At 38.9% G+C, this 25,183-nt stretch overlaps 1 protein-coding gene across 8 annotated transcripts in view; it reads right to left on the reverse strand.

Annotated features, from left to right (window-relative positions):
- The window catches only part of ABCC9 (ATP binding cassette subfamily C member 9), a 149,419-nt gene that overhangs the window by 14,244 nt on the left and 109,992 nt on the right, over positions 1-25,183 (reverse strand). For 6 of the 8 annotated variants that reach the window (XM_029205509.1, XM_029205513.1, XM_029205507.1 and 3 more), the window contains 5 exons: positions 14,453-14,555; positions 3,871-3,972; positions 3,163-3,283; positions 1,774-1,904; positions 951-1,029 (listed from right to left, as the gene is read on the reverse strand). In XM_029205509.1, coding sequence (XP_029061342.1) covers positions 951-1,029; positions 1,774-1,904; positions 3,163-3,283; positions 3,871-3,972; positions 14,453-14,555 — 536 coding nt within the window. Of the gene's footprint in view, positions 1-950; positions 1,030-1,773; positions 1,905-2,657; positions 2,854-3,162; positions 3,284-3,870; positions 3,973-14,452; positions 14,556-25,183 lie in introns of those variants that run through there. The other 2 variants (XM_029205512.1, XR_003791130.1) reach the window with 2 other exon arrangements.

The following is a 25,183-nucleotide window of genomic DNA, read 5'->3' on the forward strand; positions in this document are numbered from 1 at the left end:
AGAGCAAGCTGCTCACCTAGAGGCAGATACTTACCCTGCCACTGAATCTAAACCCCAAAGAACCTGCAGTGACCACAGTTCAACTTTGTTGTTCATAAACTGACCTCTTTATCTCACAGGGCTGTTGTGTAGATTAAATTAAATAATATAAACTGTCAAAGACGATAAAAATGTGAGGTACTATCACCATTATCACAATCATTACAGATAATAATAGTTAAGTACTTCTTGAGCTGATGGATCTCCTTTCATTCAAGATGGCATATGTGTTGGCCTATTTACAGGCCACTTGACAGACTAAATAATGACATATTTTTTCTAAAGCAAAGATTAGATTACTTCCATGTTCGATATTATTAATAATTTTGTGGATGAATAAATATTTTTGTATATTGTCAACGTGTGCTTGGCACTTTACAGCAATGGTTGCCTCCTAACAAAATGCTCAACATCATTAAACCATGTTATTAACAAGATGATGGTAAGAGTCATGCACCAAAATTAAAATGCAGATTACTTATCTTCTTTTTATTCCTTTGATGGAAATATATATATATATATATATATATATATATATATATATATATATTTAGTTTGCAGGAAGCAAGACAGTCTTTTTCTCTCTTCCTTCCTCTTGAAATGCCACCTCTATCTGTTGCTATTCAAAATGGATGGCCTTGTTTTCATTTTACCAATTTAATAGAATGGTCTAATAATAATATCTAGAGCTGAGTTTAGGGCTAATAATTTTATTTCCCCAATTCTATGTTTTTTCTTTACTCCTAGACTGTTTATCTGGGATACCTGTCTCAAATCATGGGTTTCAGGACACAGAGTACTTATAAATATTTACTTTTTATTTCTGCAGGATTAGGTAAGTCGATGTTGCATTTTTTTTTTTTAAGAAAGAGCATCACACAGCTAATGAAAAAGTTTAGTTAGTAACTCACCATCAAATATATCAACCATTCTGAAGAAAGCCAGAGATAACGATGACTTTCCACTGCCAGTGCGACCACATATGCCCACCTAAGAAATCAACTGTCACTCAGAGAGAAGAGGACTCAGACAAAAGACAGAAAATAGGCAGAAGTATTTTTACCTTAGGTAAGACACCATGATGAAACTGCAACTCTATGCAAACAGTTACATTAAAATAATCATTTTCTTCTCAGATCTCCCTTAGGAATTATCATTATTAAGCTAAAAACATGGGGTCTTCAACAAATCTTCAATGATTCCACTCTCTTTTGATTTCTATCTGGGTGTGTTGTTTTACCTTTGTGGCTTCATGTTTGCATTTAGTATACTGTTGACCTAGCAAACAAGTGTTCCACTTTATCTTAGAAGTGATGATTTTATAACAAAATGTAAAATGAGTCCATTTTTCTGCACACTTGCTCTTTTTACAATAACTAAAATAAATCATTTTGGGACTAGAGCTAGTACAAACACAAAGGTTCTCAAGGGGATATCTGGAATGGTCATGAGCCAAAAGCTAGAAATTTTGAAAAACATGCCTATTGTTCACATTCTTGATCTTCATGGGAGATGAATGAATGGCAATACAACTTTGAGAATGTGTATTTTATCTGGATCCACTCTCTCCCTTTTCTCTTTTGTGCAAATGATCTGATCTATAAAGTGTAGGGAATATAATGGGAGCCCACTGAGGCTGTGGTTGGCTGGGATGTCTAAAGAGCTCAGGTGGTAATGGAGTGGTTCCATCTGAGGGTTTGTATGAAATAAATCAAATGGCAGTGAATTCCATACCTTTTGCCCAGGTTTGATGTAAGCCTTGACGTGTTTAAGAACAGGCTTCAGATTATTTTCATATCTGACACACAGATCATGAATCTTGATCTCCCCTTCCTGAGGCCAGTGTTCTGGAACTTGAGAAGGATCTGGGGGGTGGAGATGGGGTAAGGGAAGAGAGAGAGAGACAGAGACAGAGACAGAGAGAGGTAGAAAGAAACACACACATACTTATATACATTTATACATACACACATAATATTTTTCTAAATTGAAAGTAGTACTGAACAAAGTTCTGAGTTTTTTAAATTAAAATTTCATTTAGAGTAAAAGCCTCTTGATTAAGAACTTTAAAAATAGTTTTTGTGTGTCTGTTTTGGAGCATTAATGGGCATCATATCTCCCAGCATTCCATCACTCAATTCTATTCATAGTGGTTCATCTGTGAATGGATTCATTTGTTCACTCAGTTGGTCATCAAATATTTGAATGCTTCAAATGTGAAAGGTGTTGTGCAGGATGCTGGGAATATGGAGATGGAAGACATGCCTCAAGGTGCTCATTGTGCCCGGGGGATGCATGCAAGTGAGTTAGACCGTACAGGACTGCATGGAGAGTCACGTGATGGAGGCCAATCCAAGGTGTTCTGGGAGCAGAGATGGTGGTAACCCAAGAGTTCCAGGAGGGTTTCAAGTGGAGACGGTGCCTGAGATGAATCTTAAAGGATAAGAGGTAGGGAAAGTTGTTTCAAATATATAGAGGGAGAAGAACAAAGATATAAAGAAAGCATAGCATGTTGGTATGGCCCGAGTAAAAGGTGTATAGGTGGATGATGAGAAATGAGAGTAGGTAGGTGGGTAAGGGTTGACTAACAAAGGGTCTAGCAGACTGAGCTAAGTTACCTGGAGTTTGTCCTTGAAGACCTCGAGAGCTATTGAAGGATTTAGGCAAAAGAGTGCATTTGAAGCATGAGATTTATATTTAAGGAAGATTAGTCTGTCCTCAGTATTGAATTTTCTGCCAGTTTTATTCTAGCAAGGCTAAGAATCTCAGTTAGAATTTAAAATCCAAGTTTCTTGCCATCTAAGTTAATACGGTCTGGAGAAAGAGAATAGAATAGTTCATAATTTAGGTTGGTAATTAATAAAGTCCATATATATCATTCTCTTTAAGTATTACTAAATAATATCAATTTGGACTCTCGTTGTATCCAAGACTTTTCAGGCCTAAATAATCACATCTTTTTCAGGTTCAGGTGTACCTTATCAAGCAAAGTCAAGATGAGAGGGGATTCTCTGGCTATTGAAGTGGAAAACAAAAGCAAAAATGACAGTGTGCCTGACACACAACTAATCTTTTTTTAAAAATAACTATTTAAGTGAAATAAAATGATATTCAGAACAATACCGATGGTGCCTTCATAGTTCTCAGACTCCATAGTTAAGAAACTGTTCACTTTCTTCACTGCCCCCATCTGGACCTCCACATCGGCCAAGTTCCTCACAACCCAATTCAAATAATTGGTTATCTGTGTCAGGTGACAAAAACAATGAACACATATAAAATGAAGTCATAATTTTTGTAAGCACTGGATATTAGGGGATAGGATGACTTGGACAGTTCATATAGGTACAATTCATAAATGCTGCAGGATATCAGAGACCAGAGAGGATGTCATGGGATAAAGTTGGCAAAGAAAGTGTCTGCTCTTCTTCAAGGGTCCTCAAATGTCACTGTTCTGGGAACTGTCCTGACTTCCCTGCACAGTGGATTAGCTGTATCTCTGTTTCCATTTACCTCATTTATAGTCATATTCAAGTTAGTGTCCCTAAATGTGTGGTGAGCAACTCAGGACAAGAATTCCAAACAGCCTTGGGAGAACTCTGACCAGAGGGTTTGAGGACTTTCTAAAAATTGGCTCGCAATATCAGAAATGAATCCATGCCATCCTAAAATGTTGGGTTTGGGCCCAAATCTACTATTATTTGCAGGCTGTCATCTTGTTATGAATTTCTAACTCCTCTCTAACATCCACGAATAGGAGTTGATAACAACCACATACAGAAAGTACCTCCAGCACTGCGCAAAAAGAGAGAGATTTTCATCCATACGTACCGTAAGTGCATACAGAAGACCTAAGCCCACCAATCCAGAATTGGAAGACCCACTAATGGATGCAATTGATGCAGTGAGAACAATGCAAGCTCCCAGATAATCCTAAAAAGGAGTGAGAAAAAAATATTAAAAGATTTTCCCCAAGTTCTTAAACCAAAGATCTCAATCAACCCAGGTGATCACTAAGAGAATAAACGCTACTCCTTGTGTATCCTGTTAAGTTTCGGAAGAATGTTACAGAAGGTATAACAACCCACACTATTAGGACGGAAAGGGAAACGATGCAAGGCTCTGATTATATTCATGCAGATATGCTTTCAGAGACGTTAAACACCTGGTCAGAAATTAAGCTGCAATTTTTGGCACGACCAGGATCAGACACAGGGTTTTCTTTCTTTCTTTCTTTTTCTTATCTACTGCATTGTGTTGCCAGACAAGCAATTATTTTTGAACTTAACTTTCTACCTTAAATTTCATGTGTGCTTATACCAGGGTTGAGATTAGCTCTCTTGTATGCTAAGTCAAGGCCTTTGCAGAAGTTTGCCTCTAGTTAGCTTATTGGGATTTGTATCTGAACTATTGTCGACTATCTGGTCTCAGAGTCTGGGATATTAAATCTATAGATTTCATGGAAATAGGAATAAGTGTAATTTTTCTTCCTAAATTAGAAATATGGCATGTCTTAGAGTATCTGAATTGTCTATGACTCAATGATAAACTCTTCAGAGAAATTTAAAAAATTCATTAAGGCCAGCCTTAAACTCAAAGGAGAGATAAGGGACATCTGTCCATTTTCTAACACACTCTTTCTTCCCCATTTCCCAGCATTCTTAGGCACTATTACGTCTTATCTTCTGAAAAAGACATCTTTAAAACTTGTCATGCTGATGTGTCACACATGCCAGAAGCAGAGAGAAGTTCAGGCATGAACACTTTCTAGAATTATCTCAAGTCTCATCTCACTGGTGATGACCATCTCTAGAAAGATAACCTCTGCTACCTCAAAAGAATAACTAGTAACTAGGTGATAAGACCATAATGACAGTAATAGAGTGTTTAACATGCTGAAGTCAAGAATGCAGTTTCTCAGGGCTTCTCAACCCTGAGAAGCCACTGGTCAACCCTTCTCAACCACTGGCGCTGTGGTTGAGAATCCACCTGCCAAGGCAGGGGACATGGGTTTGAGCCCTGATCCGGGAAGATCTCACATGCTGCTGAGCAACTAAGCCCATGCGCCACAGCTGCTGAGCCTGCGCTCTAGAGCCCATGAGCCACAGCTACTGAGCCCGAGAGCCACAACTACTGAGCCCATGTGCCACAGCTACTGAAGTCCGCGTGCCTAGAGCCCGTGCTCTGCAACGGGAGAAGCCACCGCAATGAGAAGCTCACGCACCGCAACTAAGAGTAGACCCGCTCGACGCAAGAGAGCCAGCGCGCAGCAACTAAGACCCAATGCAGCCAAAAATAAATAAATAAAACAAAACTATAAAACTTCATATATATATATATGTATATATATATATAAAAGAATGCAGTTTCTCAAATCAGCTAGTATGTGCACATCCTTGCCTCTTTTTAAATAGCACCAAAGATCAAACTGTTGGGGAGCAATCAATGATCCCAGCCTTGGAATCAGAGATCTGGGTTCAAATGATGCTTCTGTCAATTACCAGCTAGTAAGCTTAGATGAGTCATTTAAACCCCTTTGAGACTCAGTTTCTTCTTTGGAAAATAGAAATGATACCTAATTTACAGGGATTTTGAAAGGAATAAAAAAGATTAAATATCAGTTATATTTAACCCCCTCCATGTAACAGGATGTCTTTTTCTCCCCCTGGATGATTTTCAAAGGTTTGAAGCAAGCTTAAAAGTTTGCGTGCATCATAAACATCAAAGGTTAAAACAGGCACTAAAATTTAATTCTGTAATGACTCCCATTATCTTTACAAAAAATAAAGAAATCATGAGAGTTAATCCCTTGAGGGAGTAAATTCCATAGAGGTAGTAACTACTCCTTTGATCGCTTCTTCCGATGTATCCATTTGTTAACAACTTGTCACATCCCAATCAGACAGTTCTTCCTTTTCCCCCTTTATTTGAAGCAACAACTACATGAATGCAGAATCTAACCAGCCTGGGCTGCTCTTTTATATTTTATAAATGCCAACGTGTTCCCAAAATACTTCCAAAATATTTACAGCAATATGAATTTTTCCTTCCCACTCTCTTGTGAAAGGTAATACTTTTAATGCTATGTTATAATTTTGTTATTTCCATATTATCTTTTCTAAAAAGACTCATAAAGCGCTTGTGTGATAAGTTTCAGAAAGTAAGTTAGCACCAGGAGATATTTCCAGCAAGATGCTCCCAGCTTGATATAAAGAAATATGCCAGTCGGCGTCTGAGAAATTTCTGTGGGCAACATACACTTTAAGGGTTTGAAGCAGGGTATGTTTTTACTAATTTCTGTTCTCCGCTTCCTCTCAGCTGACCTCATTGGAAAGAAGAGCCTCATTCATTCATCCATCTATCCATTCATTCATTCATATATTCTTTAAAAAGTATATATAACTTCCCTGTTTAGAATTATCAATGCCTTCCTATTGCACTTATAATAAATTCAGACTCTGATGAATTACAAAGCCTTATATGATGTAAAGTCTGGAGTCTAGACCCTGCCTCCTCTGACCTTATTTGAGATTCCTTTCCTGCTCCTTCACCCTGCTGCAACTATGTTGGTCTTCCTGTCCTTGGTGAGATAAGCTGGGACCTGGGACCTAGGACCTTTACTGCAGTGCTTGCACCTGAACCAATGAATCCCCCAAGCAAGAGAGTACAAAGAAACTACAAGGGACTAAAAATAACTGCACGCATGCGCAGCTCGGGTGATTATAATAAGATACAAAAAGGCCACAAACCAACTGCCATGTCTGAGGTGCCGGGAGCAAAAGCAGGATACTGCGCACGACCCCTGCGCACAGCACTACCAAGGGGGTGGGCAGACCACATAAGCCACGCCTTCTCCCCAGCCCACTGATCCTCCCTCACCCTCATCCCATTTAAGGAATCGGCTTGTCACTTCCTCGGGAAGTGAGGAAGCGCACCTGTTACTTATTTTCACTCCCTTGTGCTGTAGCACAAGTCCCAGTAAAACCTTGCCTAAATTTCTCCTCTGGCTTCTTATCAATTTCTTCTTTTTTTTTTTTTTTTTGTGGTATGCGGGCCTCTCACTGTTGCGGCCTCTCCCGTTGCGGAGCACAGGCTCCGGACGCGCAGGCTCAGCGGCCATGGCTCACGGGCCCAGCCGCTCCGCGGCATGTGGGATCTTCCCGGACCGGGGCACGAACCCGCGTCCCCTGCATCGGCAGGCGGACTCTCAACCACTGCGCCACCAGGGAAGCCCTCAATTTCTATTAATTAAAGATTCCAAGGACCTGGTTCAGTAACATTGGGAACATACCAACTTTGTTTCTGCCACTGACTCTGCCTGAAATGTTTCCCAGAGGTCTCAGACACCAGGCTACTGCTCGTCATTTAGGAGTCAATTCTTAAATACACCTCTTTGGAGACCTTCCCTTCCTGATCCCACCCCCAGCCCTGGAGCTGTTCTCTAGCGCATTGTCTTGCTTTGTTTTCCTCCTCACACTTCGCGCTATCTGAAATGATCTTATTTGCTTATTTGTTCTCATGTTCATAGTCCATTTACTCTCACTAGAATCTAAGTCCGTGAAAAAAGAGTCTGTCTAAATTTTCCAGCAACAGGAATACAGAAATGCTAAGTACATTGTAAAGGCCCAATGATTCCTTATGGAATTCATGACTGGATACATTGACCCCCTTCATAAAACATTCACTGAGTTCTTCTATGAGCCAAATATCTTCTAAATCCAGGCTTCTGATGTTTTTTTCTAAAGGACTCCTATGAGCCATTTAAGTCTCCACCAATCCCTTTTCCAGACTTAAGAGTTGAACGTGTACAAATATTACAAGGATGCATATTTGACAAGGTGGGAAGCCCAGCACAAAGTTTTATGATTTTTTATCCCCCGCTTAGAACTGTGATATGACTATCTTAGAAAGCTGTGCTATGTGTGTTAGTTCTTTGCTTTTCTAAAGTGAAAAGCACTCTTAAGTCAAGAACTTCATCATTCAGTTCCCAATAATTATTAATTGTTTTGCTATTTCAATTGTACAGGAAAAGCTTATAAAATGCTGTGTTCTGTGTTACAAAGAGCAATCTGAATAGGACTGGAATAGAACAACGCTGCAACTGACATACCGAAACAACAGATTAATCAGAGTCTCAATAAATGGAAATTAGACGTAGGCCTAATATAAATATTATAAAGGAAATGGAAAACATTACCCACTCAATCTCTATTCCTCCCACCTCATTCCCTGTTAAGTTAATTTATTATGGATCTTTATATTCTATACTGGGCCCTGGATTCCACCATTGTATAGAACTCAATGTTAGATTGAATCAGATAATACTTTAAACTATTTTCTATTGAATTGAAATGGTAATTCTGATAATAGGTGGGTTAGCCTCATCCTGGCAATGAAACCAGCAAAAGAAGTGAAAACAAATGAAGAGAGAAAAGGGAGGGAAGAGATCGATAAGTTAAAGCCAGTATATATTTTCCGTGTCTCTCTCATTGAGCTAATGTTTTCAAAACTACTTGTAAGGTTTTCAGTATGATCATTAGACATTATTTTAATTCTTAGTCCAGTAGATAAAATATACCAACATTTACATGTAAAGATAATGTAAAGAGATGTTTTTGACACCTCAGCAAAAAGGCATAGCTTTTTTTTTTTTAATTCATAGGAGCTTTTATTCATAAGAGGTCAATAAGTATTCCACATACCCTCTACTCTCTCTTCTGGTTGTGTAACCTTAAATAGCCACTTGTGTAACATGTATTTAATGATACAAATCTCATAGGGCTTTAACAGCATAGGGCTAAGAGAAGGCTCTGTGGGAGGAAGAGCTTTGTGCAACATAAACGTGCCAGGCAGCCTCCCCAAACCCTATTCCTATCCCTGGAATGTACATGACCTAACGATTGTTACACCTTGTTCTGCTACATTTATATTATATTGACAGACTTTGGGGGCCACTTTTCCTCTCTGTAAATAAGATACAATATGAAAAAGCTAGAAGTTATAAAAGTCACCTGCTTTATTCCTCTCTCTCTTTTTTGTTTTAGTTAATAATAAAATAATAACTAACATTTATTGGTCATTTGTCACATGGCAGGCAGTGTGCCAACAGCTTTCCCTGCCTTGTCTCATTTTTTTTCTTATTTTTTCTTTTGTTTTGTAACATCTTTATTGGAGTACAATTGCTTTACCATGGTGTGTGAGTTTCTGCTGTATAACAAAGTGAATCAGCTATACATATACATATATCTCCATATCTCCTCCCTCTTGCATCTCCTTCCCACCCTCCCTATCTCACCCCCCTAGGTGGTCACAAAGCTCCGAGCTGATCTCCCTGTGCCGTGCAGCTGCTTCCCACTGCTATCTATTTCACATTTGGTAGTGTATATATGTCCAAGGCATAACTTTTTGAAGCACCTTTAGAGCAAGTTTTTCAGGAGATGAACCCACTTCCCAATTCCACAGTCTAGTAAGTTCAAATAGATACAAGAGCTTAAAAGCCAAAATGTCTGCAGTTTAGCATCTAAAACAGTTATTTATCATAAAAATATTCTTCATCATTTTCTTTTTTAAAAAAGTGCTATTCGTGCTGTCTTCTAGTTATATCAATGAGATACTTTTCAGCTCACTTCAGGATTACTACTCCTGCTCAATAACGTTTTTTTTTAAAGTAACTGGAGATTTTTTGGAAGTATTTGATCAGAATTTTACCTCAATCTGCATAAGAGAGGAAGCTCCTTTGTGCATAACGTTTATCAAGAAATCTCATAGCAAAACCACTAAATTCCAATCACTTCCTTTCAAATACAACAAGAGTAACAGACGTGAGAAATTGATAGAGCTTATGTTAGCTTCCAGTTTTCCACTTCCTTTACCATTAAACAACAAGTTTAATGAATTATAAAGTGACTCTACCTTTCCACACCTTCTTTCCTTTCCATCGCAAACATGTGAATAACAAAATGGCTTAAAGGCAGTAAGTTAAGAAAGGAGAAGCAGGTAGTCTGAATAACTCACACACAGGAGAGGAAACACTTAGGGATTACTAGAAGCACAAATTCTTCTGCTAAGGCTTTCTACATCCTACCCAACCAATTCAATGAAAAACGCCTTCAGTCAAAACGATACAATGGAATGAGAGATTCTACTTAGGAAATAGAAGCTACTACATACGTGAATGACCACTCTCAGAGAGGGCCCAACAGCAGGACATTTTTATAAGTATAGTGATAAATTATAATTTCCATTGACTTTGTGAGTTCAACACTCCCCTCCAGAAGGGAAGCCTTTGATTCCTATGTCAAAAGAGAAGCCTCTTATCAAATTTCTAGTGATTCAATAATTTCTCTATCTATATGTGGGATTATAGTAAAAACTGTTAATTTTCCATACAACACCCTTGTAAATAGTTATCAACAACACTATCTTTCTCCTTCACATAGCCCTCAGAAGTCCACGTCTATGGTTCCACTGAGTGTCTTCACATTACAAAATCAACGCACACCTGTCTATAATGGAGTTATGAACATACAAAAAAGCTCTGTGCTGTTTCACACAATAGACTCTCATGCAAGCTCACCCTGAAGACTATTTTCACTTTAGCCTGTTGATTCTAAAGACTTTTTTTTGGCTTCTTGATGTGATTTTTCTTTTATCCTTTCACCATACACAGCAAGACAAAGCCTCGGAAAGACACCCTTTAGATAGAGTTACACAATTTTCGCAAATGGAAACACCGATGCCAAAGAACTGGAATTGTTTAGTTCGGAGGGATGAAGAGAAAACCCTGTGCTGAACAAAAGAACGTAAGCAGCATTCAAAGGTTAGGCTGTCGTGACACACTGCACATGACTGTGGCCCACTTCACTTGGCACCCAGAGGAGAAACACTGCCCTCCACTGCCAAAGTAACCTGGGTGGTCACAGTCTGGCTACTTTCTACCAGCCAAACTATTTTATTCTTTTAGATTCTTGTCCTTTTTAATTGGAGTGTGTTGTGAACTTTATTTTTTTCCCAATTCAGAATAACTATGAAATGAACATGGTGGGCAGGGCTACATCTTTCATAGGGAACACTGTTCAGCCAGAGAAAGGGAATAACTTGTAATTGTCTTAACACTTACCTAACATGACCAGGAAAAGAAAGAAGAGCCATATGTAAATATATATATATATATATATATATATATATAAATAGATAATAAAAAAAAAATGGATGGGGCTCAGGGATTTTCCTGAATTTAAAAATGGTGCTTTTACTCTAGTTTCCCTTCCTTCTCCTGGAGATTGTCCACAGAATTCAGTGGCATTGTTCTGGAAAGCTAAAATTGAGAATGAAGAGAAAGGGAAGAGAAAAACAGCCACAGAAAACTATGATAAGTTTTCTCCTCTTTCTCTCCACTTGGGTCATAAGTCCATGAATTAGAGTTGGTGAAATCCCCGGATCTGCATCAGGAACTCTGTTGGCATCTTCTGAGTTATGCCCAATGCTGCCCCCCTCCTGGTACGGTTTAACTGTGCTTCTGCTATGGGAGCTCCAAGAATAGTTGCTACAGCAGATATTTTTGTTAATTTGCTGAGTAAGATATCAGAGAATAGGGAATGGAGGGGGCTGTGTTGGTACTGTAGATAAGGTCCATGCAGACAGAGTCACTGGGCCAAATAGAAATTTTCATTACTTAGTTTTTGTAAATGACTTACAAGGCGGAGTATGTCCAGCTGTGGGGTTCGGAGAACATTTCACATCCCAGTCTCCAAGGTCCTGTTTCTCAATATTCATATTTCTCATATTTTTGACACAAGATCCATTTCTTTCAAATGGAAATTGTATCTCCAGTGATGTAGACACATCCATAGAAGCATAGTAGTAATGAGGTCATTTACATGTATATGATTGGGAGAAAGGTTATTTCCTTATTGGAGTTTACTCATTTTTAAAATTCTTTATTCATTATTTTTATTCATTTTATTTTACTTTATTCATTCAACACCCCTACTGTGGCATATGTTCTTAGATTATAGCATTTATATTCAAATAAATATTCTAATATTCTAAATATTCTGATTCTAATAAAAACTTTCGGTATACCCAAAGAACAGAAAGAGAATAAATCTGTTTTACGTTGGATCTCTGGGATTGTCTAGAAGCATGTGTGTGTGTGTGTGTGTGCGTGTGTGTGTTGTGTGTATACCCACATAAACTTACCGATACATAAATTCAATAGATGAAAGAGACAAATCATCCACAAAGGACTTTGGACCTTGACTTCTATCAGCAGATACGCCTGGAATGTTGCAGTAAATCAGCAAGTTTCTTACCAAATTTTATATTTACTAATCAGAAATAGAAGCAAAGTATTCTTTAATGTTTTTGTGTTGGTTTTTAAGGGAGAGATCTGGTAAGGCTAGATAGCAAATCATGGAAAGAGTATAATACACAGAAAACAAAGAAAAGACACAAAGACAAATGTGTTATAAGGTAACAGAATGAATGGCAGATTCCACCCTTCCTTTTTCACATATAAGTATTTTTTTTTTAGACTTCTGCAGGTAGAACTAGAATTCTTTTATATTCAAGTAGGTCCAGCTGCCTTTAATGGGGGGGCGTGTTTAAGTAGCGGAGTGTGAGTCAAGCTAAACTAACCCATTCTGAATCTGGCTGCTGTTCCTCTCTGAATTTTTCCTGACCTTCCCTTTCTTGGCAGTCTGAAGGCTCTAATATCTTGTCTTCTGGCTATGAGAGCAGAACATATGGTTTGCTTGAAGATTCTTGTTAAACATTTGTCCATTAACCTGACAGTAGGAAGTGCTAAAGAGTAGAAGCAGGAGTCAGGTCAGACACTCACCTCAAGTCCAAAGCAAACACACTTGCCCCTAAAAAACATACTTGATCTTCAACTTCAGGAAAATCAAATACAAAGGTAACTACTGATATTTTCTCCCTGTGACATTAGGACATTCTTTGATGAAGCTATTTCATCATTAGTTCTGTTATCAGATATGATTTCTTTTCCTTGGAGAAAACAGATTTAAACAAACAAACAGAAGCTTAAAGCAAGGAATTAGGGTCTGGGTAAGACCTAGGAATAATATTTTGGTTCTAAGTCCTAAACACTTCAGCTGCCTTTATGCTAGTTATAGATTATTCAGGAGAATCTGCCCTGCCCCCTCCCAATCCCCACAGCAACCCATAAGAAATTTCCTACCTAAAATTTGTGAAATATAATTGTGTTATGTTGCTGGATAATTTCTACACAATAACTAATATAGTAGTAGAGAATCTCTGTAAACCATGAGAAATCATGGCAACTACAGCTCACAGGGGGATCCAAGATTCCCTACCAATCTGTATCCATCCGTCAACAACTCAGATTTTAATCTGGGCTCCTTCATTTCAACTTTATCAAATTCCCATTACCATCTGCCCTCTCTGGTCCATTGAGTTTTGAAAGAAAGCGTGCATATGGTAGTAGGGGTGATGAATCAGCAGAAGTGAGGTTCTTACAACTGCATGAGTAAACCTCCTTTTCCTTCTCACAAACTGAGAGATAATTATTTTTTTAGAAAAGATGACGGTCAACTCATCATTACTACCAAAGTGTCTTATTCATTATGCAGACCAGTCTGCAAACAACATCCTCTTCCCTGTGGGACCTGGGTCTCACCTGTCTCCTACTTCATTCATACCCCGACTGGTTGGCTTTTTAACCACTTACCAGGGCAGGTACTGTTTCAATTCATTTTTTTCATCCATCCATCCAACCATTCAAAAGACATTTGTTGAGTGCACTTGCCAATCAGTGAGCTAGGGGATTTATATTATTATTTTTAATCCTAACACCCCCATGAGGGAACATTCTTACTCCTATTTTACAAATGACCAACTGGGACTTGGATAAATTCATTAACTTGCTAGACCAAGTACGATGTCAAAGCTTGTGCCCATTCTTCTACTTTATAGAGGGCAGAAGAAGGCAAGAGATGATTAATCACAATTTTTTACATTTTGGGCTAACATGATCTTCCACGGGCTTACAAGAGAGAAAGTCGCCACCTCTTCCAGGTCGGTCCAGCTCAGTTGAGTAAATGAGTACATCTGTTCACTTGTCAGATGTGCTCTTTTGAAAAAAAAAACCTGAAGTTATACAAATATTTGCTATTCCATTAACTTATATAATCTAGCGACTAATGAACAGAAAATGAATTTTTGCATTTGGGGCTATTTGTCTTGCCATTAGCTAAAAACATTATGGCAAATTTCACCCGTAACATAAACAATCCTGAGCTATTTTAAAGTTCAGAAAATGCAAAGCGAGCACTGAATCTCAGTGGAAGCCTAATTTTTACAACTGTCTTCCTCTTTGCATCAGGCCTCTTTTCTGTGTGGTTTCCATTCCAAAATCATGCAATGAACATACCGTTCTGACCTCTAGCCATCTGTTGGCAGCTGAGAGGAATAAGTAGGCAATGTTGTTCGTGTCTGTCAGTTCCAGCATTCGCTGCTTAAATCTGGTTTCATGCCTGCAGAAAACAAAAATATTATGATGTTAGCTACACAACAGGAGAAATAATAAAAAGCAGTCACACTTCCTACTACACTATTTACTCAACACGGTGACAAACTGATGGGGTGGAATGACTAGTAAATGGACTCCTACTTGCAAATAAAGGCCAGCTGCTACTGCTCTCCTGCACCCTTACTGAGAGACGGTGTGGTGCAGTGTTTCCTTCCTTTCTCAACCCCTGCTATGGAAAGGAATCTTTCCAGTGACAAAGTCCTATTAAAGACTGTTTCATAAATTTCCACGTAATGATGGTAGCCATGAAAACAAGGCACGGTCTATGTCGCAAGTGCCCTACAAAAACCAGAAGAAGTTGTACAGATATGCAACATACTCCACCTACTTTTTATTGCATGTGTTTTACTTTTCCACATGGCATGGTTGGAGTTGGGTGGAAGGTACTAGAAGAGACTCAGGGAAGACAGGAAAATATGCATTTGTAACAGGCAAATATATACTTTAAAATTTTTCTTTTTGCTCAGTGTTTCTGGGACTCAAAGAAGGAAAATGAAGTGGCAAGAAGTGGAGGATGGGGGTCCTTGCAAATGACAGATGTCCTTGTTAAGCAAGATATCATATAATCTCAAAGTTTCAAACTATTTGTAAGAATGGTCATTACATGAAAGAAACTCTTGGTGTGTGGTGCTTACAAGGGTCTATGACACATACAGTTTAGATACTGATTCTTGGCCAAATTAAGTTCATTCTAGGGAATTAACATAATCAGACCAAATTCTGTGTAACCTGTGTTATAAAGGAAACTTCTAATAAAAACCTCATCCATTCGAACGTGTGAGCTACTTCTCCAAGAAACTCATGTTACATGGTGATAAATCTTTTCTACGTCGCAAAAATAGCCTCTTTTTATTTTTCAATTATTTTCCCTCAGTAACAGAAACAATGGAAAGCTGGATCAGATAACCAAAATAACTAGTTTGAAGGCTGGAGGAAATGCCAAAGGTTTGTTCAATTTTCTGTGGCCACGGCTTATCTTACACAGACCTCCTGTCTATGTATTATGTTTGCAAGAAGCAGCCAAATTTCATCTGACAGCCCGGTGGTAATTCCTATTTGATAAGAGACTGCTCCAAGTCCCCCCAGATCTTCAAATCAATTTTCAGAAGTTTATAATAAGCAATCACTATGTCAAAAATGAAGAAGTCCAGGGTGGGGTGTTCACTTGGCCCGTGAAGCCGTCCATACAGGCCAATATAAAGCAGATACTTGATGTTTATCCAATCAATCTGATCATTCCAATATGCCAAACCAGAAAAATAAGATAATTGAGCCAGACAGCAACATCTGAGCTACACTAATCAAAGGATACAGCCATCAGAGCCAAATAATGACCTCACTTTGAGTTATGTAGCCTTGGCCCAAATGCCATGCACAGGAGGACCTGTGCTGAATAGCAACGCACTGGGGCGGGACTAAGCAGACGGAGAAAGAGGACTACCCTGGTGATGACCCTTTTAGAGATGGACAGAGTGAATAATTAAGGTAGGATGACTCATAGGGTTACAGGATTTACGGAGATAGTGGATTTCAACTGTAAACAGATATAGCCAATTCTGTATTTGCATTGTTAGGTGGACTTTCACCCACTCATTCAGAAACATTCATCAAGCACGAGCACTAGGTGAGACATTAGAATATATATGTCCGAATAAGACACGACCTCTGCCCTAGAGGAGCCCATTGTTTAGTGAAGGAAGGAAGCATGGTATGAACAAGTAAGGAAGGCACAACACAGAAGCCAATCATAACGGCCCTATGCGCAAAATGCTACATGAACATAAAGGAAGGCGATGATTTGGACTGATCAGAGGATCAGAATGGTAGGGAATGGGGTGGAGGGTGGGGAAAGATGGATTAAGTAAGTTTCACAAAGGACTAGGAAGATGGTCTGAGTGAGGTTTTCAGAAATGGGCTGAATTTTTCAGGTGAACAAGGGGGGACAAAGCACTGGAGGTATCAGAAACAACATGAGCAAAGGAACAGAAGTGAGAAAACTCAACATGTTCAGGGGCTGGAGGAGACAGGGCCTTCTCCCTAGAGGGCTGTGGTGATGGAGAGATTGGGGGTGGGGGTGGGGGGCGTCTGGACCAAAGCCTGTGAACTCCACTTGAGATGAACATCAAACACTTCACTGTGACAAAGTGCTTTGTCTGGGGCTCTCCTTACTCTTCCTTTAGTTTGAGGATATTGTTGCAGATATACTCTTAAATTTGTAAATGGAGTTGGCAACAATCTGAAGCAGCAGTGAAAGGGGAGGGGTGGAAATGCAGCGAACATTCTTTCTGTGTGTTTCTATTTGGCAAGAACCCTTCTGTTTTCCTAATGGAAACTTTGACACACTCAGTCTGTATCTTTTCATCCACATCCAGCTCATCTTTTGAACATTCTTAGACCTTCATTCTGTCAGACCACAAAAAAAAAGCAGGAAAGGTCACTGAGATCTCAGTCTAATTTCACTGTGATCCTTTGGTGGAAACTACTTGAGGGAGTTCACGACTACCTCTGAGTACACCACGAACCCTGAACGCAGGGGAGGAAAGCAGCCTAACCAGTAAATATGAACTTTCCAAAGCGTTGAGGACTCTGGGGACTCTGACTAGCCTGAAAGAAAGGAAGAAATAGATGGAAGAGAATGTGTTTGATTCTTAACCACAAGTTACCAAATGTAAAGACTCTAGAATTGTTTTCATGGTAGCAAAACTATCCCCACATTGTAAAACTTCCTTTCGTTTAAAAGTGCTGATATTGGTGGTACGTTACATTTACTTTAAAAATGAACTGTGGAAGATCTAAATCTGGATGAGTCTGATGCATGTACTGCTACATAAAAGTTGGGTTGTCTTTCGTGTCTTCCAATCATCATTCACGTCTTAGATGTCATGTAACAGTCTGTCTTTCTTACAGCTCTCTAGAATTTTCCCGATGTAAAATTAGAAATAGTCAAGCCAAATTCTGCTCATGTGTCTGGTGAAGAAGGTAAGTGAAAAAACTAAACGTTGACCTTTTTTTTTTTTTTTTTGCGGTACGCGGGCCTCTCCCATTGCGGAGCACAGGCTCCGGACGCGCAGGCTCAGCGGCCATGGCTCACGGGCCCAGCCGCTCCGCGGCATGTGGGATCTTCCCAGACCGGGGCACGAACCCGCGTCCCCTGCATCGGCAGGCAGACTCTCAACCACTGCGCCACCAGGGAAGCCCTAAACGTTGACTTTTGATCAAGTTTCTCTTTCATGCTAAATCATCATTTCCTTCAAAATGCTTTATGTGATTCCAGTCCTCAGCACTCTCGGAAAATGACCTGACCTTGTTCTTCACCAAGAAAGTAGAGGCTGTTTTCAGTTGAACCCATCAACTCTTCCACCTACCAGCTTGCCTGAATCCAGTCACTGATTATCCCCCACCTGCCATGTTATCCCATCCATTTTCTCTGTGGTGTTTATCTCGGTTAGAAACAAAAGGCCATGTCTTTGGAGTCTTTCTATATCCGCAGCAAGAGTAGCAGCTAGCATGTGTTCAAAACTCAAATAAATTAACTTGAAAGGACTTGTTTGGTGAAAAATGTAATTTTTAATATGGTGTACTTATGAGTACCACTGGGCATTGCTGGCTACTATTAGAACATAAATCTTATCTTAATACCTACATTCAAAGTCAATAAATGGTTTTACCATCTCCAATAAGAGGCACTGCACACTCTGATGGGAAAACACACCACTGTGGAAAGTATAAATGCTTCACAATGAAACCTAGGTAGATTTATGTAGAAATTCTGTGATGCATGTCGTAGATGGTGGCTGTATCTTTATATTCTACTTTTTGACTCAGTTATATGTATATATATATACATATGTGTAATACAAATATTTCTTAGGTTAGAAAAATCTCTAATTGAAATCAATACAGATCACCACTAACTGCTGAACAATCATCGACAGGAAGACACTGGAACTCACTGAAAGAGATACCTCACATCCAAAGACAAAGGAGAAGCTGCAATGAGACAGTAGGAGGGGCGCAATCACAATAAAATCAAGTGCCGTAACCGCTGGGTGGGTGACTCACAAACTGGAGAACACTTATACCACAGAAGTCCACCCACTGGAGTGAAGGTTCTGAGACCCACATCAGGCCTCCCAACTTGGGGGTCCAGCGGGAGGAAGAATTCCCAGAGAATCAGACTTTGAAGGCTAGCAGGATTTGATTGCAGGACTTTGACAGGACTGGGGGAAACAGCGACTCCAATCTTGGAGGGCACACACAAAGTAGGGTGTGCATCAGGACCCAGAGGAAGGAGCAGTGATCCCATAGAAGACTGAACCAGACCCACCAGTTAGTGTTGGAGGGTCTCCTGCAGAGGCGGGGGGTGGCTGTGGCTCACCATGTGGACAAGGACAATGGCAGCAGAAGTTCTGGGAAGTACTCCTTGGCATGAGCCCTCCCGGAGTCCGCCATTAGTCCCACCAAAGAGCCTGTAGCCTCCATTGCTGGGTTGCCTCAGGCCAAACAATGAACAGGGGCGGAAACTCAGCCCCACCCATCAGCAGACAAGCAGATTAAAGTTTTACTGAGCTCTGCCCACCAGAGCAACACCCAGCTCTACCCACCGCCAGTCCCTTCCATCAGGAAGCTTGCACAAGCCTCTCAGATAGTCTCATCCACCAGAGGGCAGACAGTAGAAGCAAGAAGAACTACAATCCTGCAGCCTGTGGAATGAAAACCACATTCACAGAAAGATAGACAAAATGAGAAGGCAGAGGACTATGTACCAGATGAAGGAACAAGATAAAAACCCAGAGAAACAACTAAATGAAGTGGAGATAGGCAACCTTCCAGAAAAAGAATTCAGCATAATGATAGTGAAGGTGATCCAGGACCTCAGAAAAGAATGGAGGCAAAAATCGAGAAGATGCAAGAAATGTTTAACAAACACCTAAAAGAATTAAAGAACAAACACCTAGAAGAATTAAAGAAGAAACAAACAGAGATGAACAATACAACAACTGAAATGAAAAATACACTAGAAGGAATCAATAGCAGAATAACTGAGGCAGAAGAACGGATAAGTGACCTGGAAGACAGAATGGTGGAATTCACTGCTGTGGAACAAACAATGAAAAGAAATGAAGACAGCCTAAGAGACCTCTGGGACAACATTAAATGCACCAACATTTGCATTATACAGGTCCCAGAAGGAGAAGAGAGAGAGAAAGGACCCAAGAAAATATTTGAAGAGATTATAGTCGAAAACTCCCCTAACATGGGAAAGGAAATAGCCACTCAAGCTCAGGAAGCACAGAGAGTCCCAGGCAGGATAAACTCAAGGGGAAACACGCTGAGACACACAGTAATCAAACTGACAAAAATTAAAGACAAAGAAAAATTATTAAAAGCAACAAAGGAAAAATGACAAATAACATACAAGGGAACTCCCATAAGGTTAACAGCTGATTTCTCAGCAGAAACTCTACAAGCCAGAAGGGAGTGGCACGATATATTTAAAGTGATGAAAGGGAAGAACCTACAACCAAGATTACACTTTCTGGCAAGGATCTCATTCAGATTCAACAGAGAAATCGAAAGCTTTACAGACAAGCAAAAGCTAAGAGAATTCAGCACCACCAAACCAGCTCTACCACAAATGCTAAAGGAAATTCTCTAAGTGGGAAACACAAGAAAAGAAAAGGACCTACAAAAACAAACACAAAACGATTAAGGAAATGGTACTAGGAGCATACATATCGATAATTACCTTAAATGTGAATGGATTAAATGCTCCAACCAAAAGACACAGGCTCGCTGAATGGATACAAAAACAAGACCCATCTATATGCTGTCTACAAGAGACCCACTTTAGACCTAGGGACACATACAGACTGAAAGTGAGGGGATGGAAAAAGATATTCCATGCAAATGGAAATCAAAAGAAAGCTGGAATAGCAATAATCATATCAGATAAAATTAACTTTAAAATAAAGAATGTTACAAGAGACAAGAAAGGACACTACATAATGATCAAGGGATCAAGCCAAGAAGAAGATATAACAATTGTTAATATATATGCACCTAACAGAGGAGCACCTCAATACATAAGGTAAATGCTAACAGCTATAAAAGAGGAAATCGAGAGTAACACAATAATAGTGGGGGACTTTAACACCTCATTTACACCAATGGACAGATCATCCAGACAGAAAACTAATCAGGAAACACAAACTTTAAATGACACAACAGACCAGATAGATTTAACTGATATTTACAGGACATTCCATCCAAAAACAGCGGATTACACTACACTTCCTTCTCAAGTGCACATGGAACATACTCCAGGGTAGATCACAAATTAAGCTTTGGTAAATTTAAGAAAATTGAAAACATATCAAGCATCTTTTCCAACGACAACGCTATGAGATTAGAAATAAATTACAGGGAAAAAAACTGTAAAAAACACAAACACATGGAGGCTAAACAATGTGCTACTAAATGACCAAGAGATCACTGAAGAAATCAAAGAGAAAATCAAAAAACACCTAGAGACAAATGACAATGAAAACACGATGATCCAAAACCTATGGGATGCAACAAAAGCAGTTCTAAGCGGGAAGTTTATAGCAATACAATCCTACCTTAAGAAACAAGAAAAATCTCAAATAAACAATCTAAGCTTACACCTAAAGGAATTAAAGAAAGAAGAACAAACAAAACCCAAAGTTATCAGAAGGAAAGAAATCATAAAGATCAGACCAGAAATAAATGAAAAACAAATGAAGGAAACAATAACAAAGATCAATAAAACAAAAAGCTGGTTCTTTGAGAAGGTAAACAAAATTGATAAACCTTTAGCCAGACTAATCAAGAAAAACAGTGAGAGGACTCAAATCAAAAAAATTACAAAAGGGCTTCGCTGGTGGCGCAGTGGTTGAGAGTCCACCTGCCGATGCAGGGGACACGGGTTCATGCCGCAGCCTGGGAAGATCCCACATGCCACGGGGCAGCTAGGCCCGGGAGCCATGGCCACTGAGCCTGCGCGTCCGGAGCCTGTGCTCCGCAACGGGAGTGGCCACAACAGTGAGAAGCCCACGTACTGCAAAAAAAAAAAAAAAAAAAATTACAAAAGAAAAAGGAGAAGTTACAATGGACACTGCAGAAATACAAAGCATCATAAGAGACTACTACAAGTAACTCTATCTATGCCAATAAAATGAACAATCTGGAAGAAATGGACAAATTCTTAGAAAGGTATAACCTTCCAAGACTGAACCAGGAAGAAATAGAAAATATGAACAGACCCATCACAAGTAATGAAATGAAATTGAAACTGTGTTTAAAAATCTTCCAACAAACAAGTCCAGGACCAGATGGCTTCACAGGTGAATTCTATCAAACATTTAGAGAAGAGCTAACACCCATCCTTCTCAAACTCTTCCCAAAAATTGCAGAGGAATGAACACTCCCAAACTCTTTCTATGAGACCACCATCACCCAGATACCAAAACCAGACAAAGATACTACAAAAAAACAAATTATAGACCAATATCACTGATGAATATAGATGCAAAAATCCTCAACAAAATACTAGCAAACAGAATCCAACAACACATTAAAAGGATCATACACCATGATCAAGTGGGATCTATCCCAGGAATGCAAGGTTTCTTCAATATATGCAAATCAGTCAATGTGATACACCATATTAACAACTGAAGAAGAAAAACTATATGATCATTTCAATGGATGCAGAAAAAGCTTTTGACAAAATTCAACACCCATTTATGACAAAAACTCTCCAGAAAGTGGGCATAGAGGGAACCTATCTCAACATAATAAAGGCCATATACCACAAACGCACAGCAAACATCATCCTCAATGGTGAAAAACTGAAAGCATTTCCTCTAAGATCAGGAACAAGACAAAGATGTCCACTCTTGCCACTATTATTCAACATAGTTTTGGAAGTCCTAGCCACGGCAATCAGAGAAGAAAAAGAAATAAAAGGAATCCAAATTGGAAAAGAAGAAGTAAAATTGTCATTGTTTGCAGATGACATGATACTATACATACAGAATCCTAAAGATGCTACCATAAAACTACTAGAGCTAATCAATGAAATTGGTAAAGTTGCAGGATACAATATTAATGCACAAAAATCTCTTTCATTCTTATACACCATCAACGAAACATCAGAAAGAGAAATTAAGGAAGCATTCCCATTCGCCATTGCAATAAAAAGAATAAAATACCTAGGAATAAACCTACCCAAGGCGGTAAAAGACCTGTACTCAGAAAACTATAAGACACTGATGAAAGAAATCAAAGATGACACAAACAGATGGAGAGATACACCATGTTCTTGATGAAAATGACTATACTACCCAAAGCAATCTACAGATTCAATGCAATTCCTATCAAATTACCAATGGCATTTTTTACAGAACTAGAACAAAAAATCTTAAAATTTGTATGGAGGCACAAAAGACCCTGAAGAGCCAAAGCTATCTTGAGGGGAAAAAATGGAGCTGGAGGAATCAGACTGCCTGATTTCAGACTATACTACAAAGCTACAGTAATCAAGACAATATGGTGCTGGCACAAAAACAGAAATATGGATCAATGGAACAGGATAGAAAACCCAGAGATAAACCCATGCACCTATGGTCAACTAATCTATGACAAAGGAGGCAAGGATATACAATGGAGAAAAGACAGTCTCTTCAATAAGTGGTGCTGAGAAAACTGGACAGCTACATGTAGAAGAATGAAATTAGAACTCTCCCTAACACTATACACAAAAATAAACTCAAAATGGATATGGACCTAAATGTAAGACCAGACACTATAAAATCGTTAGAGGAAAACATAGGAAGAACGCTCTGACATAAATCACAGTAATATCTTTTTTGACCCATCTCTTAGGGTAATGGAAATAAAAACAAAAATAAACAAATGGGACCTAATGGAACTTAAAAGCTTTTGCACAGGAAAGGAAACCATAAACAAGACAAAAAGACAATCCTCAGAATAGGAGAAAATATTTGCAAATGAATCAATGGACAAAGGATTAATCTGCAAATATATAAACAACTCATGCAGCTCAATATTAAAAAAACAAACAACCCAATCAAAAAATGGGCAGAAGACCTATATAGACATTTCTCTAAAGAAGACATACAGATGGCCAAGAGGCACATGAAAAGTTGCTCAACATCACTTATCATTAGAGAAATGCAAATCAAAACTACAATGAGGTATCACCTCACACCGGTTAGAATGGGCATCATCAGGGAATCTACAAACAACAAATGCTGGAGAGGGTGTGGAGAAAAGGGAACCCTCTTGCACTGTTGGTGGGGATGTAAATTGATACAGCCACTATGGAGAACAGTATGAGGCTTCCTTAAAAAACTAAAAATAGAACTACCATACGACCCAGCAATCCCACTACTGGGCATATACCCAGAGAAAACCATAATTCAAAAAGACACACGCACCCCAATGTTCACTGCAGCACTATTTACAATAGCCAGGTCATGGAAGTAACCTAAATGCCCACCGACAGACGAATGGATAAAGGAGATGAGGTACATATATACAATAGAATACTACTCAGACATAAAAAAGAATGAAATTGGGTCATTTGTAGATACGTGGATGGATCTAGAGACTGTCATACAGAGTGAAGTTAAGTCAGAAAGAGAAAAACAAACATCGTATATTAACGCATATATGTGGAATCTAGAAAAATGATACAGATGAACTGGTTTGCAAGGCAGAAATAGAGACACAGAGGTAGAGAACAAATGTATGGACACCAAGGGGGGAAAGCAGGGTGGGGGGTGGTGGTGGGATGAACTGGGAGATTGGGGTTGACATACATACACTAATATGTATAAAATGGATAACTAATAAGAACCTGCTGTATAAAAAATTTAATTAATTTAAAAACAGAAATCAATACATGTTTGCATGTAGCACTGCAGAAATATATAATACTTTAAGATGTTGATTTTCTAGAATAAATGAAACATTCAATGATGCCACCTTCTTTTCTGATTTTACCTGAACAGGGAAAACAGGGTCAGGTAATCCTTTGTGTATCAAGCAGACACTCTTGATGAAAAGCTTGGGATATTTTACTCTATTTACCAACATTCAAGAAAACTGATTAAATCCTAAAATAACTTTGGTGTAATAATATTTCTTTTATTATTATTATTAATACATTTATTTTAACTTCTATGTTGGGTGTTTTTCTGCTAACCACTGTGGTTAGTGCCTTACATGCATTATATCAATTAGTCCAACAAGCCTAAAAAGCGAAACTGATTTCCCCATTTCAGAGATGAGGCTAGGGAATTTAAAAGCCTGGTCTAAATCCCACAGCTAGTATCCTTCCAACATGATGCTTAATTCTTTCTTTATTCTTATTAAAATTTCAAAAGATTAAACTCTGTGATCATTTACTGCCACATTTTTCTTACTACTAGTTTAGAACACGGCCACGCACACAGTGGGCATTCAAAAATGGGAGCAATGATCAGTTATATGTAGGTAAATATGTGTTGATGATGTAACTGC

Source organism: Monodon monoceros, unplaced genomic scaffold, assembly GCF_005190385.1.
Source record: "Monodon monoceros isolate NGI ecotype Baffin Bay Population unplaced genomic scaffold, NGI_Narwhal_1 Super_Scaffold_6, whole genome shotgun sequence".
Taxonomy (NCBI): Eukaryota; Metazoa; Chordata; class Mammalia; order Artiodactyla; family Monodontidae; genus Monodon; species Monodon monoceros.